The following is an 18481-nucleotide window of genomic DNA, read 5'->3' as shown; positions in this document are numbered from 1 at the left end:
CATACCTGACTGGTGGGATCTCCTAGAAGATTACATATGTGAGGGACTATTTTACTGAGGGTTAGGCCTTGGGCTCCGTACCTGGAAGAACAAAGACAGAGGATGTCAATGACATCATTAGGTAAGCATTAGCTATAGCATCACAACAAAATAAAGACTCCTGACTATGAAGACCTTACCATAATATCATTGTATAATTCTCTAATGATACACATCAGATAATATTGTCACATTTTAAATCAAATCAAGGCTCATCCATTCTCTTGGCAGTTAGCAAAATGTCCATTGCCATCAGAGAATTATACCCTGTCCATTATGCACTAATGACAAAAAACATTAGCAATGTTAAAGTAAATCAGCTGAGAGCTGTAATACACATCTGGTGTATAGTAAGGACAGACAGATTCAAAGATGGGTGATTGAGAGGCCAGGCAGTCTTACATGTTGAGAGTTGAGATGAGACAAAGGCACACTCCCTCTCTGGTCCTGTTGTTCTTGTGTTTGAAGCCTCCCAGCATTCTGTCCCAAACATACTAGGGAGGAGAGGACAGGATATTTGTACCAGGTCAACAATCAGTCACTTTTTTTATATCATGGATCAGGATCATATAAATTAACATACAATCGAGTCAGGAATCAAAGAGTACTAGGGATTCAGAAATCAATAAACTTGGCATTTATCAATTTGAGATTGTAGGATTGACTTTTGATAGTACTGTAGTATCACCACGAGAAAGCGAGGGAATCATATGATCCTGGTTTGTCAATAACTCGTCTGTGTGTACAGGCTGTATGTGTGTGTGTGTGTGTGTGTGTGTGTGTGTGTGTGTGTGTGTGTGTGTGTGTGTGTGTGTGTGTGTGTGTGTGTGTACCTGTGGGGAGGCAGTCTGCTCCATGATCTTCAGCAGCAGGATTTGATCTTGGTCTCTGACTTGGTCTTTGGAATCACCCAGACGATCTATCAGACTGGCCAGTACTAGAGACACAGGAGAGAGATGGAGACAGAGAAGAACAGACAAGAATGCTACCTCTTTCCCTATCTAAAGGTGTGAACGAGGAGTTAAAATCCAATGGAGCTCAATAGTCTAGTCTGTGCAGGGATACAATAGTGTTTTTTAGTCAGACATTTTGTCTAGAAACCTAAACCAATTTTTATTTGAACTAATTTAACCATGAAAAAAGTTGTATTTTTAAGATAATAAAATGACAATCTTACCTGTTCCCACATGGTTCCTAAATCGGTCCTGTAACCTTGTCACTAAGGCAGATAAAAGGTCTATACCTAGCAAAGCCACCTGGAAAACACAAGAGGGACATTTTTAATAAATATAAAAATACAAAATGACAAAATATGAAAAACCACATAGAAATTACAATATCATAAAAGATCTTTGTCATTTATTTACCAACATTATACTAAAACGAACAATTTCCCCCTCTTCCTTCTGATTGAGTTCAGTATGCAAATTATTGTTGCAAAGGATTGTGGGTAAACGGAAATATCCTCACTTGATCTGCTCATAAAAGAACAATAGATGATGCTGCTGCTCTGAAACCTTCGTAATCTTGACCTATTAAACTTTAGTACAGCACTGCCATAGAAAAATCATTTTAAAAATTGCCACCCACCATGGGGAAAACCATGGCTGATGTAAGCTAAGTGCACTGCCCCCCCAATACATTCAACTTTCCTTGTCATGGGGTGAGGGAGCTGCTCAATGAACGTCTAGTGAGAGTAGCCCTGCTAACACCATAACGACACATAAGCATCACCTGAGCTTGCTCAGTCCATGGTGCAATTTTTGGAACCCAATCTTGTAAATAACATGCCACACTGACCAAAGATCCCAGCTGCATTGAAGAACACTGGCATCTACTGGTATGTGTGAGAAATGTTGGATGTACCAGCCATTAATACAGCCACGGGTCGATTTTTTTTCTTCAGCCGATGGTCAGGGGGCCAGAACTTAATTACAAATAATTTGCTGACTGTAAATTGCCCGCAAAAAGCCTAAACAGATTTAACATTTGACTAAAATACTAATTTGAAACCTTTATTATGTTTGGGAATACTTTGAAAAAAAAAAATCATTTGGCGCTCATTGGCTGGCGTTTTACAGTCTTATGTCCAATAATAAAATAAATAACACAATAAATATTGTGGAAACCTGGTCCATGTTATCCAATTTAACAGTAAACAGTAAGCTTCCTCCTACTGCACAACTTTAGCAGATATCCTTTCCTCAATTTAGGCTACAGGCTGGTTAAAGTTTACTTGAACACTACCAGTAGCAGGCATGTCTCCTCTGGGGGCGTAATCCTGATCCCTTGTTCCCAGGGGCAGACAAAAGCAAATTACAGTAATTATACTGACGACAAGCCTGAAACAAAAGGCCTGGAGGAGAGAACTAAAACTGGGTGGCCAGAGGAGAGGACAACAGTACAGTGAGTCAGACCTTAAAAAGAGCCTCAAACTGCAGCTCTGATTTCAACCACATTTAGTCTCTTCTCAGAGCAGAATTTAGATTCCCTCGATGGAGAGAAACTACTCACCCCAGAATCTGCTTACCCCATTGCTTTCAAAAGTGTATGATTACACTCACATGCACACTCTCCCTGTATTCATCTACACACAGACACACACAATGTCAGACTTGGGTGTCGGCCAATAGTGCCGGGAGGCAGGGTCATCAGGGGGAGAGGCGGATGGAGGATGGCTGCTGCAGTGCCCCCTTCCTGCCTGTTGATAGTGTGTGTGTGGGTATGAGTGTGTGCGTGTATGAGCGTGTGTGTGTGTGCGTGTATGAGCGTGTGTGTGTGTGTGTGTGCGCACATCCTCTCTCTAGTCTCCACCCCCAGTCAGAGACAGACCCCTCCCACTCTCTGGTCCCTGCAGACAGACAGATGGCTACCCCCTCTTGTCTCCCCCTGGCTCAGGGCTGGTAAACATAGTAGGGATTTGTCCTGTCATCATGAATACTCCACACTTCATTTCAACATGGCCTTCTCTGTCATTTCCCCTCTCAAGTCCCCTGACTTTCACCAGGGGAATGTTGATGTTCTGAGACAAGCTGGCAGACTGACTGGGTCTATCGTTTTACTTTTTGTCAACACTTTCTTTCTCTTGTTTGTTTTAAAAGTTCACAGGAGGTGGTGATGAAGAATAAATAGGGGCAGAATGTACACTCTCCCCTCTCCCGCCAGCCAAAATCAATTCTGACCTACAACACAATTAGACAATTCCCAGACCTGTCTGTCCGCCCCACCTTGGCTAACTAGCGAGTAGCAGAGTATGGATCCCCACCCAGAGATATATGCTACAGGATATTAAGGCTGGTGGCCATCCTGTCTGATGACATGCTGGTAAAATAAGCTCATCTCAGTCGCTGTGGGACCCACGTCCCCATTAAACCTGCAGCACTGTATGCTGTAGCCATCTCTAGCATAGTGGCATCACTTGCCAAGAGGATAAATGACTCAGACAATTATATGACAAACAGCACCTACAGTCCTACACACAGTAGATATTTATATGTCAGAGATAAACAAGGAAGGGGACATCAGAGGAGTACATGCCCATCCTACTAGCATGAAGACATGCCACACAAAGCAAGCGGCCCCAGCCAGTAGGGCTAGCTCGGTATAGCCAGCCAGTAGGGCTAGCTCGGTATAGCCAGCCAGTAGGGCTAGCTCGGTATAGCCAGCCAGTAGGGCTAGCTCGGTATAGCCAGCCAGTAGGGCTAGCTCGGTATAGCCAGCCAGTAGTGCTAGCTCGGTGTAGCCAGCCAGTAGGGCTAGCTCGGTATAGCCAGCCAGTAGGGCTAGCTCGGTGTAGCCAGCCAGTAATGCTAGCTCGGTGTAGCCAGCCAGTAGGGCTAGCTCGGTGTAGCCAGCCAGTAGGGCTAGCTCGGTGTAGCCAGCCAGTAGGGCTAGCTCGGTGTAGCCAGCCAGTAGGGCTAGCTCGGTGTAGCCAGCCAGTAGGGCTAGCTCGGTGTAGCCAGCCAGTAGGGCTAGCTCGGTATAGCCAGCCAGTAGTGCTAGCTCAGTATAGCCAGCCAGTAGTGCTAGGTCGGTATAGCCAGCCAGTAGGGCTAGCTCAGTATAGCCAGCCAGTAGTGCTAGCTCGGTATAGCCAGCCAGTAGTGCTTGCTCGCTATAGCCAGCCAGTAGTGCTAGGTCGGTATAGCCAGCCAGTAGTGCTAGCTCAGTATAGCCAGCCAGTAGTGCTAGCTCGGTATAGCCAGCCAGTAGTGCTTGCTCGGTATAGCCAGCCAGTAGGGCTAGGTCGGTATAGCCAGCCAGTAGGGCTAGCTCGGTATAGCCAGCCAGTAGGGCTAGCTCGGTATAGCCAGCCAGTAGGGCTAGCTCGGTATAGCCAGCCAGTAGGGCTAGCTCGGTATAGCCAGCCAGTAGGGCTAGCTCGGTATAGCCAGCCAGTAGGGCTAGCTCGGTATAGCCAGCTATACGCGTTCTCTATTAGTAGAGGGTTTCCTCTCGTGCCAAAATCCATCAGCCATCTGTATTACAATGGACACTTAATGACATCTCATTCACTCAAACATGTCTGCTATTCATCCCTGTGAGTCATGGAAAAGAAGGATCCCCCCACGCTCCTCTGATGTGGCTGGACCAGGCTTAGATTTAATCATGGCAAAGCCCATTCTCTTTTATTTTACTTCCAGTGGCTTGACAAACCACACACACAAATGCAGAGTGACCTCCCTCCCTTGTCTGCTGAGACAGTAGAAGTACATATTAGATCAGACAGGCATGGATGTAATGCAGATTCATATGCACGTACCCCCCTCCCCCCCACACACACTGTGGGCTCTCACTGCAGTGATTTTCCATGAGTCAGGGGAACAGCTGGGCTGAGTGGTGGCTGAGTGGTTGAATGGCTTGAGGAGAGGAGAGGACAGCCAGTTAGACAACCTGTCCCTGTCCGGACAGACAGAGCCCAGAGGCAGAGCTACAGAGTAGTTATCTAACACATAGCACCCTGTCATTACTCTGGATGCCTGACCCTCCTTCCCTCCCTCACATCAAAGGTTTAGCAGCTGATTCTGGATCAGTTTTGTGTTCTTAGCACTACCCTGGTTGGAGTCAGAACTGGGGGTTGACTGGACTGGTCCTAGACCAGTGCTTGGGGCCGGTAGTGAGTGATGCTGATAATATTATGCTACAGCTACTGTGTGTGTTGTTTCCAGAAGCCTAGCACAGTGACTCAGCAAAAGGTAGGCTAGTCAGCAGGCAGTACTCAGGAGCCTGAGCGAGAATAGTCCTAAAGCAGAGTAAAAAAAACAAACAAGTAAACACACATTAACCAAACATAAACACACACAAACACACGGCAGTATTTCCAGTCCACTTCACACATACGATGCTCCCTGCCTCCACCTGTTAATGCTTGAATTCCTGAAGTGAAAACTGTGAAATAAGAGTCTCCTCCTCCAGCTACAGTGAGGGAAAAAAGTATTTGATCCCCTGCTGATTTTGTATGTTTGCCCACTGACAAAGAAAGGATCAGTCTATAATTTTAATGGTAGGTTTATTTGAACAGTGAGAGACAGAATAACAACAAAAATATCCAGAAAAACGCATGTCAAAAATGTTATAAATTGATTTGCATTTTAATGAGGGAAATAAGTATGACCCCCTCTCAATCAGAAAGGTTTCTGGCTCCCAGGTGTCTTTTATACAGGTAACGAGCTGAGATTAGGAGCACACTCTTAAAGGGAGTGCTCCTAATCTCAGTTTGTTACCTGTATAAAAGACACCTGTCCACAGAAGCAATCAATCAATCAGATTCCAAACTCTCCACCATGGCCAAGACCAAAGAGCTCTCCAAGGATGTCAGGGACAAGATTGTAGACCTACACAAGGCTGGAATGGGCTACAAGACCATCGCCAAGCAGCTTGGTGAGAAGGTGACAACATTTGGTGCGATTATTCGCAAATGGAAGAAACACAAAAGAACTGTCAATATCCCTCGGCCTGGGGCTCCATGCAAGATCTCACCTCGTGGAGTTGCAATGATCATGAGAACGGTGAGGAATCAGCCCAGAACTACACGGGAGGATCTTGTCAATGATCTCAAGGCAGCTGGGACCATAGTCACCAAGAAAACAATTGGTAACACACTACGCTGTGAAGGACTGAAATCCTGCAGCGCCCGCAAGGTCCCCCTGCTCAAGAATACATATACATGCCCGTCTGAAGTTTGCCAATGAACATCTGAATGACTCAGAGTACAACTGGTGAAAGTGTTGTGGTCAGATGAGACCAAAATGGAGCTCTTTGACATCAACTCAACTCGCCGTGTTTGGAGGAGGAGTAATGCTGCCTATGACCCCAAGAACACCATCCCCACCGTCAAACATGGAGGTGGAAACATTATGCTTTGGGGGTGTTTTTCTGCTAAGGGGACAGGACTTCACCGCTTCAAAGGGACAATGGACAGGGCCATGTACCGTCAAATCTTGGGTGAGCACCTCCTTCCCTCAGCCAGGGCATTGAAAATGGGTCGTGGATGGGTATTCCAGCATGACAATGACCCAAAACACACGGCCAAGGCAACAAAGGAGTGGCTCAAGAAGAAGCACATTAAGGTCCTGGAGTGGCCTAGCATTCATAAGGTGAATGCACCAATTTGTAAGTCGCTCTGGATAAGAGCGTCTGCTAAATGACGTAAATGTAATCCTATAGAAAATCTGTGGAGGGAGCTGAAGGTTCGAGTTGCCAAACGTCAGCCTCGAAACCTTAATGACTTCGAGAAGATCTGCAAAGAGGAATGGGACAAAATCCCTCCTGAGATGTGTGCAAACCTGGTGGCCAACTACAAGAAACGCCTGACCTCTGTGATTGCCAGCAAGGGTTTTGCCACCAAGTACTAAGTCATGTTTTGCAGAGGGGTCAAATACTTATTTCCCTCATTAAAATGCAAATCATTTTATAACATTTTTGACATGCGGTTTTCTGGATTTCTTTGTTGTTATTCTGTCTCTCACTGTTCAAATAAACCTACTATTAAAATTATAGACTGATAATTTCTTTGTAAGTGGGCAAACGTACAAAATCAACTAGGGGATGAAATACTTTCCCCCCCCACTGTATATAGAGATCCTAGTGAGTAGCCTACCCATCATATCTTCCCTCTGCTGAATGCAGCACTAAAGAGGTACTGCGGCTATAGTTCTGGTATTTATCGTTTACTGGACATAGTAGTCTTATCTAAAGGCCGACGGTTCTGCCTGAACTTAAGCTCCAACGTGTATTCTTCATGCTTAGGCCCTATATGCATATTCACTAGACTCAGCCATTCCCTAGTGCTGTGTTATGGTCACATCTCAGATCGAGATGAGATATTACATGGTACAGGGCTTCCAGATAAGCGGTGTATCTGCGTGTGTGCAGAGGCTTTAGCCCTGGCTCTGTGTGTCTCCACACCTCCACATTGCTGCAGCTAGTAAAGGCCACATCCCTGCTCCTGCCTGAGGCTGTACAACCATCCCTACAGAACTAACACTAGCCTGTGAGACAGCTCACTACCATCCACGGGTTACATTCCCCACACCTCCATCTCACATAGTTCAGTATATAGATGGGTGCTGGAGGCATAGGTAGAGAGGTATAAGAGAGAGGCCATAGAGATGAATATAAACGCTACATCTATTTCTATGTATCAGGCCCAAACCATGGGACATCAATGTTCTGATAGTCTGGTGTTTTTAGGCAAACAGTGTGTAAGGGACCAGTGTTCTGGAGGTGCGCATGGGACCGGTTACTGCAGGCAGGATCCGTAGCAACGTGACCACACAACATACTGACACTGTAAAAATACACTGTTATGATGAAGTGACGAGAGAGAGGATTTGCAGGTTTGTTAGGCGAACATTATTGCATAATAAGTATTATGCTCCTCCATGACAATCTGTCGGTGTATGAGCGCAGGATAAATGAAAAGCTGAGTTAAAGGGTAGCCTCTGACAACACGTCAAACACAACTCTCTCTCTCTCTCTCTCTCTCTCTCACACACACACACACACACACACACGGCAGCTAGGGTTGCACATTTTGGGGAATATTCAGAGGTGGAAAATTTCTATGGGAATTAACGGGAATATATGCAAATTAATATTAATACCATTTAAATGTAGATGTTTTTTTGCATTGGATATATTTACCATATATGAAGACTGAAACATAAACCTTATAAGTAGACAATTGCAAATTATTAAATCCTTCCAATATAAATAAAAAAAATGATTTAGTTATGAACTGAACTCTAATTAAATGAGTTGACTCTTCACATGGGATGACTTCACTGAACCGACAAAAGGGAATATTGAATGATCCATCGCATCTCCCCAAAACATTTTCAACATACAACATCTGCAAAATGATAGTCTAGAAACTAAAGCTTTGGTTGTCTTCCTCTCAGGCTTCCATGTCTTCTCCCTGGACCTCCTCAATGTCCACCTCTTGAAGATCAAGACTCTGAGGCCACATCTTCACTGTCACTTTCCAACCTTGTTGAGGATGGCTCGTTGTCAGGCTCAAAACGCCTCAAATTTGCCTGGATGGCCACCAATTTTTCAACCCTTGTATTGGTCAGCCTGTTGCGTGCTTTGGTGTGTGTGTTCCCAAACAAGGACCAGTTAAGCTCTGAGGCGGCTGATGTCGGTGGGATTTGGAAGATGATCGAGGCAACAGGGGAAAGAGCCTCAGATCCACAAAGTCCCTTCCACCAGGTGGCTGATGAGGTATGTTGGCTTCGCCAGACTGCCAAGAACCTTGCCCTCATCCAGGCCAAGGTGGTTGAGACACAGTAGTGATGACACCATAGGCCTTGATGATCTCTGCACCAGACAGGATGCTCTTGCCAGCATACTTGGGGTCCAACATGTACGCTGTGGCGTGTATGGGCTTCAGGCAGATGTCTTTACACTTTTTGATGTATTTCAGAACTGCAGTTTCCTCTGCTTGGAGCAACAGTGAAGAGGGCAGTACGGATTTCTTCTCTTACATTTGTAAGCAGAGTCTGAACATCAGACAGGATGGCATTGTCTCCCTCAATCCGTGCAATGGCTACTGCTATAGGTTTCAGGAGTTTCAAGGCTGCTTACCACTCTCTCCCAAAATACATCATCCAGGAGGATCTTCTTGATGGGGCTGTCCATATCGGCAGACTGTGATATGGCCATTTTTTGGAGAGGCTCCTTTCCCTCCAGGAGACTGTGAAGCATGATAACAACACCACCCTAACGGGTGTTGGGCAGCTTAAATGTGGTGCTCTTATTCTTCTCACTTTGCTTGGTGAGGTAGATTGCTGCTATAACTTGATGACCGAACCATTTCCTTGGCTCTCTTGTAGAGTGTATCCATTGTTTTCAGTGCCATGATGTCCTTGAAGAGCAGATTCAATGCATGAGCAGCACAGCCAATGGGTGTGATGTGAAGGTAGGACTCCTCCACTTTAGACCAAGCAGAATTCATGTTCGCAGAATTGTCTGTCACCAGTGCAAATACCTTCTGTGGTCCAAGGTCATTGATGACTGCCTTCAGCTCATCTGCAATGTAGAGACCGGTGTGTCTGTTGTCCCTTGTGTCTCTGCTCTTGTAGAATACTGGTTGAGGGGTGGAGATACAGTTAATTATTCCTTGCCCACGAACATTCGATCACCCATCAGAGATGATTGCAAGATACTTTCTCTATGATTTGCTTGACCTTCACTTGAACTCTGTTGAACTTTGCATCCAGCAAATGTGTAGATAAAGCATGTCTGGTTGGAGGGCTGTATGCTGGGCGAAGAACATTCAGAAATCTCTTCCAATACACATTGCCTGTGAGCAGAGGTGAACCAGTTGCATACACAGCTCGAGCAAGACATTCATCAGCATTTCTCTGACTACGTTCCTCCCTTGAGTAAAAAAAACGTATGATTCCAGGAGGACCATGAGCTGTTGCTATCAATAAGGTGTCTGATTCATCATTTTCACATCGAATAGAAGTAGAGGGACTTTTGTCAGAGGTTGCTTGTTGTGAGCGCTGAGTGAACTTTATGCACTTGGCCAGATGATTCTGCATCTTCGTTGCAATCTTCACATATGATTTGGCACAGTATTTGCAAATGTACACAGCTTTTCCTTCTACATTAGCTGCAGTGAAATGTTTCCACACGATAGGAAAATGCCACCGGCACTATAAAGATGAGAAAAACAATGTGTAAAAATAAATAAAAATACAATTCCATGTACAGATAAATAGTAAGCAGTTAGATTAAACAACTCCTTTATAAGATAAAATGTTGCTATGCCACATGACCTAGAATTTCCTTATGTGTATCCCACAAAAAAGGTTCACTGTTATAAGCTATCTTTTTTGATGAATTTAAGCAACATTTCCATGGAAGATTCCCGGGGAAAATCTGGAAATTTACCGGAAAGTTCAGCAGGTTTACCGCTTGCCCTCCCCTAGCCCTTTGTCTTCTCCCCTCCAAGCCTATTCTTTGGGCATAGTCAGTGAGTGAAAATGACACACCATCACCAGGCAGGGCAGGGTAGGGCCAGGCTGGGGCTGAGGACAGAGTGACCACACACATTCCCCTCACACACATGCACAGGGATAGATACACAAACACACACACACACGCACACACACACACACGGACAGCGCCAGTCCTACAGGACAGGCCTGTCCTACAGGATAGAAAAGGGCATCAGTCTGCAACATGATGACAAACAGGCAGCAGATAATTTGTGATGTTTGACACTACATGACAGAAATCTGGGATATACAGCCTGATCTGACTGCCTCTTCTCTGGGTGGACTTGTCTTAAAGTGACTAGTTTTGCAGGTAAAATTGGTCAAAAGAGACTCTCTCAAGTTTGGCCCAAGCCATTAAATAGGCTAAGCATTGGCTAGCCCATGGAAACAAACAAGAAGAGAACAGGGGATATATTTGATCAACCTTCCACAAATGAACACCATTCATGTTATTGAACAAAGAAGTCTCTTTCATGGAGAAGATGGGCTAACTGTTGTAGCCTAACGGTTTGGGTCTTGCTGGTATCGTGTGGTTAGTAGCTAGGGGAAACCTTTGAGATTACCTTCTAATAGCATTCTGAAAGATAGCAAAGAATGAGGTTGTGGCTACCTGTAGAGACAGAAGGGCAGGAATGAAGCCCTGACTAGCTAAGACCAACCCATAACAGAAGTCAGGAGGGGCAGGCAGAATTACCACAAACATCCACTCCCTTTTTGCCATTTCCTTTTCTTTGACATAGACTTACCTGTGTGTGTGTTTCCTCAGTGTGTGGTCTCTGTAAGTCAGGATGGCACACGGTAGCGGGGGGCTTTCAATTTGAGAGAGACAAGGACAGGGACCTCAGGCACCCGTCTGTTTCCCTAAATAGCCAAAATACCCTGCCTTGTAAGAAACTGTTTCACTTATGTCTGAGGTCAGTGGGGTAAGGTGGTAAAGGGCAAACATTTGGGGGAATCCCAACTGTGAAGATTGATAATAGATCAAATCAAATGTTATTGGTCACATACACATGGTTAGCAGATGTTATTGCGAGTGTAGCTATATGCTTCTAGATCCGACAGTGCAGCAGTATCTGTTGCGCCTTCTTCACCACACTGTCTGTGTGGGTGGACCATTTCAGTTTGTCGGTGATATGTACACCGAGGAACTTAAAACTTTCCACCTTCTCCACTGCTGTCCCGGCGATGTGGCTGGGAGGTGCTCCTTTTTCTGTTTCCTGAAGTCCACAATCATCTCTTTTGTTTTGCTGACATTGAGTGAGAGGTTATTTTCCTGACACCACACTCCGAGAGCCCTCACTTCCTCCCTGTAGGCTGTCTCGTTGTTGTTGGTAATCAAGCCTACCACTGTAGTGTCGTCTGCAAACTTGATGATTGAGTTGGAGGCGTGCATGGCCACTCAGTCATGGGTGAACAGGGAGTAAAGGAGAGGGCTGAGAACGCACCCGTGGGGCCCCAGTGTTAGCGGAGTGGAGAAGTTGTTTCCTACCTTCACCACCTGGGGGCAGCCTGTCAGGAAGTCCAGTTGCACAGGGTGGGATCGAGACCCAGGGTCTCAAGCTTAATTATGAGTTTGGAGGGTACTATGGTGTTGAATGCTGAGCTGAAGTCAATTAACAGCATTCTTACGTAGATATTTATTTTATTTAGATGGGATAGGGCAGTATGCAGTGTGATGGCGATTGCATCGTCTGTGGACCTATTGGGGCGGTAAGCAAATTGGAGTGAGTCTAGGGTGTCAGGTAGGGTGGAGGTGATATGGTCCTTGACTAGTCTCTCAAAACACTTCATGATGACAGAAGTGAATGCTACGGGACGATAGTCATTTAGTTCAGTTACCTTAGCTTTCTTGGGAACAGGAACAATGGTGGCCATCTTGAAGCATGTGGGAACATCAGAATGGGATAGGGATTGATTGAATATGTCCGTAAACACACCAGCCAGCTAGTATGCGCATGCTGTGAGGACGTGGCTAGGGATGCCGTCTGGGCCGGCAGCCTTGCGAGGGTTAACACGTTTAAATGTTTTACTCATGTCAGCTACGGAGAAGGAGAGCCCACAGTCTTTGGTAGCGGGCCGTGTCGGTGGCACTGTATTGTCCTCAAAGAAGTTGTTTAATTTGTCTCGGAGCAAGACGTCGATGTCTGCGATAGGGTTGGTTTTATTTTTGTAATCCGTGATTGTCTGTAGACCCTGCTACATACGTCTCGCGTTTGAGCCGTTGAATTGCAACTTCACTTTGTCTCTATAATGACGCTTTGTTTGTTTGATTGCCTTACGCAGAGAATAACTACACTGTTTGTATTCGGCCATGTTTCCAGTCGCCTTGCCATGATTAAATGCGATGGTACATGCTTTCAGTTTTGCGCAAATGCTGCCATGTATCCACGGTTTCTGGTTAGGGAAGGTTTTAATAGTCACAGTGGGTACAACATCTCCTATACACTTCCTTATAAACTCGCTCACCGAGTCAGCGTATACATCAACGTTATTGTCTGAGGCTACCCGGAACATATCCCAGTCCACGTGATCGAAGCAATCTTGAAGCGTGGAATCCGATTGGCCAGACCAGCGTTGGATAGATCTAAGCACGGGCGCTTCCTGTTTTAGTTTCTGCCTATAGGAGGGGAGCAACAAGATAGAGTCATGGTCAGATTTGCCAAAAGGAGGCCGGGGGAGGGCCATGTATGCATCGCGGAAGTTATAGTAGCAGTGGTCAAGTGTGTTACTCGCTCCTGTACTGCAATCGATATGCTGATAGAATTTAGGGAGTCTTGTTCTCAGATTAGCTTTGTTAAAATCCCCAGCTACAATATATGCAGCCTCAGGATATATAGTTTCCAGTTTGCATAAAGTCCAGTGAAGTTCCTTGATGGCCGTCTTGGTATCCGCTTGTGGGGGGATAAACACGGCTGTGACGATAAGCGAGGAGAGTTCTCTTGGGAGATAATCAAATGCCGACCGTATTGTGAGGAATTCTAGGTCAGGTGAACAAAAGGACTGAGTTCTTGTATGTTGTTACAATTACACCATGAGCCGTTAATCAATTTGCACGCTGATAGCCACTGACCTCAGTGCTAAAGGTCACTCATGAAGGAGGTCATGGTGGGGCATCTGAGATAGAATTCCAACAGCTGACAGTACAATCAGTTGTTGTGTAGGTCTAATCAGCGTGCAAATTGCATTGCTAGAAGATGTTGGAGATGGGACCTGCTTGTTGGGTTAGGACAGTTGTCAGCTCTTAGTCGCCTATATTGTTGATAACGGATTTAGGTGTGACTGTTTGCACATGGAGCACCAGCTCATTTAACCAGAGCCGTTGAAACAATTGCAAATATGCAAGCTAGGAGCTACAGTACACACTCATACTGTTGTGTTACTTTTAAACCATGAATTCAGTGTAAATAACACACAGCCTGTCCCTCAGGTCCAGATAAGCATAATGCATACCATAGTACTCATTTAAGACAATGTATTCCATCTTCAAGAGAAGGCTATGGGCCTGTGCATCCCAATGTAAAGTCATCACTCTGAATGATTGGATTACAGAGCATGGGTCAGGGAGAGGAGACAGAAACACATAAGTGTGACCTAACACATGAAGAGTGTTTGAGATGTGTTCCTCAGACATATATTATTGGTGTAGGTGCTTGCTAAGGTGTTGCATTCTCTCCAGAGCTTGTAAATTGGGAGGTACCGGAACACCTGAACCCCCCCCCCCCCCACCTTTATAATAAAGCATTGCATGGCATTATCACTTTTGCATACTGGCATGGCGCAGTAGAGACACTTGCAGAAGTTGCACACATGGGGACATTTTTTTGTAGCCTAGGGTCCGGGAAAAAGTTGGCCTTTTATGAACGCATTTCATTTTGAGAATCTGAGATCAATAACAACAACCCTGTCTTGAATCCATAAATAGCCTTGGCCTAGGTGTGTGGAGACACACATACTGTACAATATGAGGAGGAAATTAGTCCTCAAAAAGCTTTCCAGTTCCACTGACTCACCCAAGGATGCAAGGCTCACTCAGCCCGTGTAAAAAGCCTCTCTCTCGTTTTACTTTGTAAAACAATGCGGTTCGCTCAATAGGCCTATTTGGAAGTTGATAACATATTTGGTAGCCTACAGGCATATTAGTCTTCTATTTTCAGCAGGAGCCATTTTCTTTCCAATGTGTGTTTTCCCGCGATTTGGCTTGTTTGGGCAGCATGCTGTTCACTGACAGATTTGCCGCACGTTCTCAGCCTATATGCCTTGTGATTGGGCTACACACAATCCACAGCTTGGCAATTTTTTTTACAACAAGCTATTGATCATCTGCGGCTAAATTATAGGCCTACTCCTGGTGTAGTATCCTGAACTATTTCATTTCTTTCTGAACTGACAACAGTAATTCTATAACTTTGGCAAAATGCATTTCCAATTATCAGGGGTGCTGCAGAACCTCCAGCACCCTTCCCTTCACCTATAATCCTATAAGGAAATAGATATGAGTTGATCAGTAGAATGGTGGTACAGTATCATATTGTTGTTGACCAGCAGAACAGTGGTGCTAGCTGTGTAGCGCTGCCATGACACAGCAGCTCTAGCCTAACCTGTACTCACTTTCTCAGTAAGGCTGACTGGGCAAACGGAACAACTCTGACAATATGATATACAGTGGATATAAAAAGTCTACACATCCCTGTTAAAATGCCAGGTTTTTGTGATGTAAAAGAATGAGACAAAGATAAATCATTTCAGAACTTTTCTACTGTTAATGTGACCTATAATGTGAACAATTCAATTGAAAAACAAACTGAAATCTTCGAGGGGGAAAAATGAAAAATAAAAACCTTACAATAAAGCTGGTTGCATAAGTGTGCACACCCTCTTATAACTGGGGATGTGGCTCTGTTCAGAATTAACCAATCACATTGAAACTCATGTTAAATAGAAGTCATTACACACATGCCATCATTTAAAGTGACTCTGATTAATCACAAATAAAGTTCAGCTGTTCTAGTAGGATTTTCCTGACATTTTCTTAGTTGCATCTCAGAGCAAAAGCCATGGTCCGCAGAGAGCTTCCAAAGCATCAGAGGGATCTCATTGTTGAAAGATATCAGTCAGGAGAAGGGTACAAAAGAATTTCCAAAGCATTACATATACCATGGAACACAGTGAAGACAATCATCATCAAGTGGAGAAAATATGGCACCACAGAGACATTACCAAGAACTGGACGTCCCTTCAAAATGTATGAAAAGACGAGAAAACTGGTCAGGGAGGCTTCCAAGAGGCCTACAGCAACATTAAAGGAACTGCAGGAATTTCTGGCAAGTACTGGCTGTGTGCCATTTTTCTTCATATGAATGGGCTATGCGGTTGGGTGGCAAGACGGAAGCCTTTTCTTACAATGAAAAACATCCAAGCCCGGCTGAAGTTTGCAAAAACAAACATCAAGTCCCCCAAAAGCACGTGGGAAAATGTGTTATGGTCTGATGAAACCAAGGTTGAACTTTTTGGCCATAATTCCAAAAGGTATGTTTGGTGCAAAAACAACACTGCACATCACCCAAAGAACACCATACCCACAGTGAAGCATGGTGGTGGCAGCATCATGCTTTGGGGCTGTTTTTCTTCAGCTGGAACCGGGGCCTTAGTCAGGGTGGAGGGAATTATGAACAGTTCCAAATACCAGGCAATTTTGGCACAAAACCTTCAGGCGTTCGTTAGAAAGCTGAAGATGAAGAGGAAGTTCACCTATCAGCACGACAACGACCCAAAGCACACATCCAAATCCACAAAAGCATGGCTTCACCAGAAGAAGATTAACATTTTGAAATGGCCCAGCCAGAGCCCAGACCTGAATCCAATTGAACATCTCTGGGGTTATCTGAAAAGGGCTGTGCACAGGAGATGTCCTCGCAATCTGACAGATTTGGAGCGCTTTTGCAAAGAAGAGTGGGCAAATAATATTGCCACGTCAAGTTGTGCCATGCTAATAGACTCCTACCCAAAAAGACTGAGTGCTGTAATAAAATCAAAAGGTGCTTCAAAGTATTAGTTTAAGGGTGTGCACACTTATGCAACCAGGTTATTGTGAGTTTATTTTTTATTTTTCCCCCTCAAAGATTTCAGTTTGTTTTTCAATTGAATTGTTCACGTTATAGGTCACATTAAAGGTGGAAAAAGTTCTGACATGATTTATCTTTGTCTCATTATTTTACATCACAAAAACCTGCCATTTTAACAGGGGTGTGTAGACTTTTTATATCCACTGTAGATAGAATAGATACAGGAAAATGATAGGACAGAATCCAGAAGATTAACGGAAGGTGTTGTCCTAAAAACCATTTGAACAGAAACATCTAATCTGCACAAAGGGTCAATAACAATTTGCATGGATCTATGCCCAAGGGGTCTTCAGAATAATCAGTATCTCAGGAAGTGCAGCCTTGACAGGCCCTTCTCCACTATAGCCCTGTTTATCGGTGACAGAGCAGGTTCAGAGACAGCCAGTCTGCTTAGAGAGTCCATTAGGGCCTGGTTTCTACTTCAAAGCAGACCAGCCTGGCCCTATGCAATGCTGTGGTAATCCAATTGCTAAAGGACAGGCTGCCACAAAGCCTAAGAAAACACATTGGAGTGTGCTGAGCACACAAGTCAGACAGATGTATTGTTCATCACAAGAAGAGAGGACAGAGAGAAAAGAAAACATCAAAGTTTGGCTGGAGTGATTGATTGACACTGACAGATCCTCGTCACTCAAAAAACGACAGAGAAGCAGAATGTGAGGGAGAGTGTCACCTGTCCTGTACTGTAGCAGTTTGAATACCGATAACTTAGACAAGAAGATATGCTGTAGATCCTCCCTAAGATAACCAACAGATGTCCTCAAAGCACAGAACAGTGTACTGTCTACACTCAGTATGTTTTTTTATGAAATAGTTTTTAAATCATAACTAAAGTTCGTACTGCTACAGATTCCGCGATGCGGTCAGCCTTTACACCTGGGACCGCAAGTTTGTGTCCCGGATTCCTGTTAAGTAGCAGTTAGCTGCTAGTCATCCTCAAAACGGAGCAGGCTAACGCTAGCAGCGCTAGCCCACCGGTGTTTTTATCCACGTCTGGGCAGAAATACTTCAGGTGGGAGATGATTTCCACACAATCACAAGATCAAGATGAAGGTGGAACAGGATGGACAGGGATTTGTCTGCCCTAAATGCACCACCATCAAGCAGTTTAGGGAAGAGATCCTCCGGCTGTTAACTCGGCTGTGAGAAAAAGATAAAAGCAGGTTTAAGTACACCAACCTTGCTGCAAACCAGGCAAACTGAATCTCAATTTTAAATGCCTCCTGTAGCAAAGCTGTCAAGAAGTCAGGCGGCGTTGATCTGTCCCAATCTAACGGACAGATGTTCAAAATCAACTCCGCAGCCGATGGGAGACTGGACACTCGCAAGGCGTAGGAGATCGAGGAGGCAGTCTGTCCACCCCTCTACCTGAGAAGATCCGATCCAGCGATCAAACAGCTTTGCCCAGCTTGAGACGGACCTACCAGCCCAGGGAGACTGCACAGATCCTTGGTGTATACCAACAGCCGGCAGCCTCCCCCATGCCCACCGCAGTTCAGCAGGTCGCTTCCCCATCGGATTCCAGCATGATCACTATCATTGTGGGAAGCTCGAAGGTGAGAGATTTTGGCCTGCCTACGATCTGTGGACTGACCAAGGTCCACTTTCATCCAGGAGCCCGTGTCAATGACATCAACTCCCCCTTGCCCACGGTTCTGGCCAACTACTCCAATACTGACACCATCGTCACGCTCAAAAGGTTTTAACTACGTTTTAGGTCATCTATGGAACTGAGGGAAGAATATAAACATTTTTTAAACACCCTCGCTAGCACAGGGAAGAGAATAATTCTCTCAGGCCTCCTCCCGTGCT

At 45.0% G+C, this 18481-nt stretch overlaps 1 protein-coding gene and 1 non-coding gene across 27 annotated transcripts in view; one reads left to right on the top strand and one right to left on the bottom strand.

Moving 5' to 3' along the window:
- Positions 1 to 18481, bottom strand: part of clasp1a (cytoplasmic linker associated protein 1a) — a 94798-nt gene that overhangs the window by 59580 nt on the left and 16737 nt on the right. For all 26 annotated transcript variants that reach the window (XM_029711532.1, XM_029711524.1, XM_029711543.1 and 23 more), the window contains exons 3-6: positions 1217 to 1295; positions 873 to 976; positions 442 to 533; positions 6 to 81 (exon numbers count right to left, since the gene is read on the bottom strand). In XM_029711532.1, the coding sequence (XP_029567392.1) occupies positions 6 to 81; positions 442 to 533; positions 873 to 976; positions 1217 to 1295 (351 nt within the window). The remainder of the gene's footprint in view (positions 1 to 5; positions 82 to 441; positions 534 to 872; positions 977 to 1216; positions 1296 to 18481) is intronic.
- Positions 1686 to 1810, top strand: LOC115161701 (U4atac minor spliceosomal RNA). The gene has a single exon (XR_003869391.1). It is a non-coding gene; the product is annotated as a U4atac minor spliceosomal RNA (small nuclear RNA).

The sequence above is a fragment of the Salmo trutta genome, chromosome 24 (genome assembly GCF_901001165.1).
Source record: "Salmo trutta chromosome 24, fSalTru1.1, whole genome shotgun sequence".
In the NCBI taxonomy this organism is placed as follows: domain Eukaryota; kingdom Metazoa; phylum Chordata; class Actinopteri; order Salmoniformes; family Salmonidae; genus Salmo; species Salmo trutta.
Note: the sequence above shows the minus strand (reverse complement) of the source record. Positions and strands in the feature narration are given on the sequence as shown.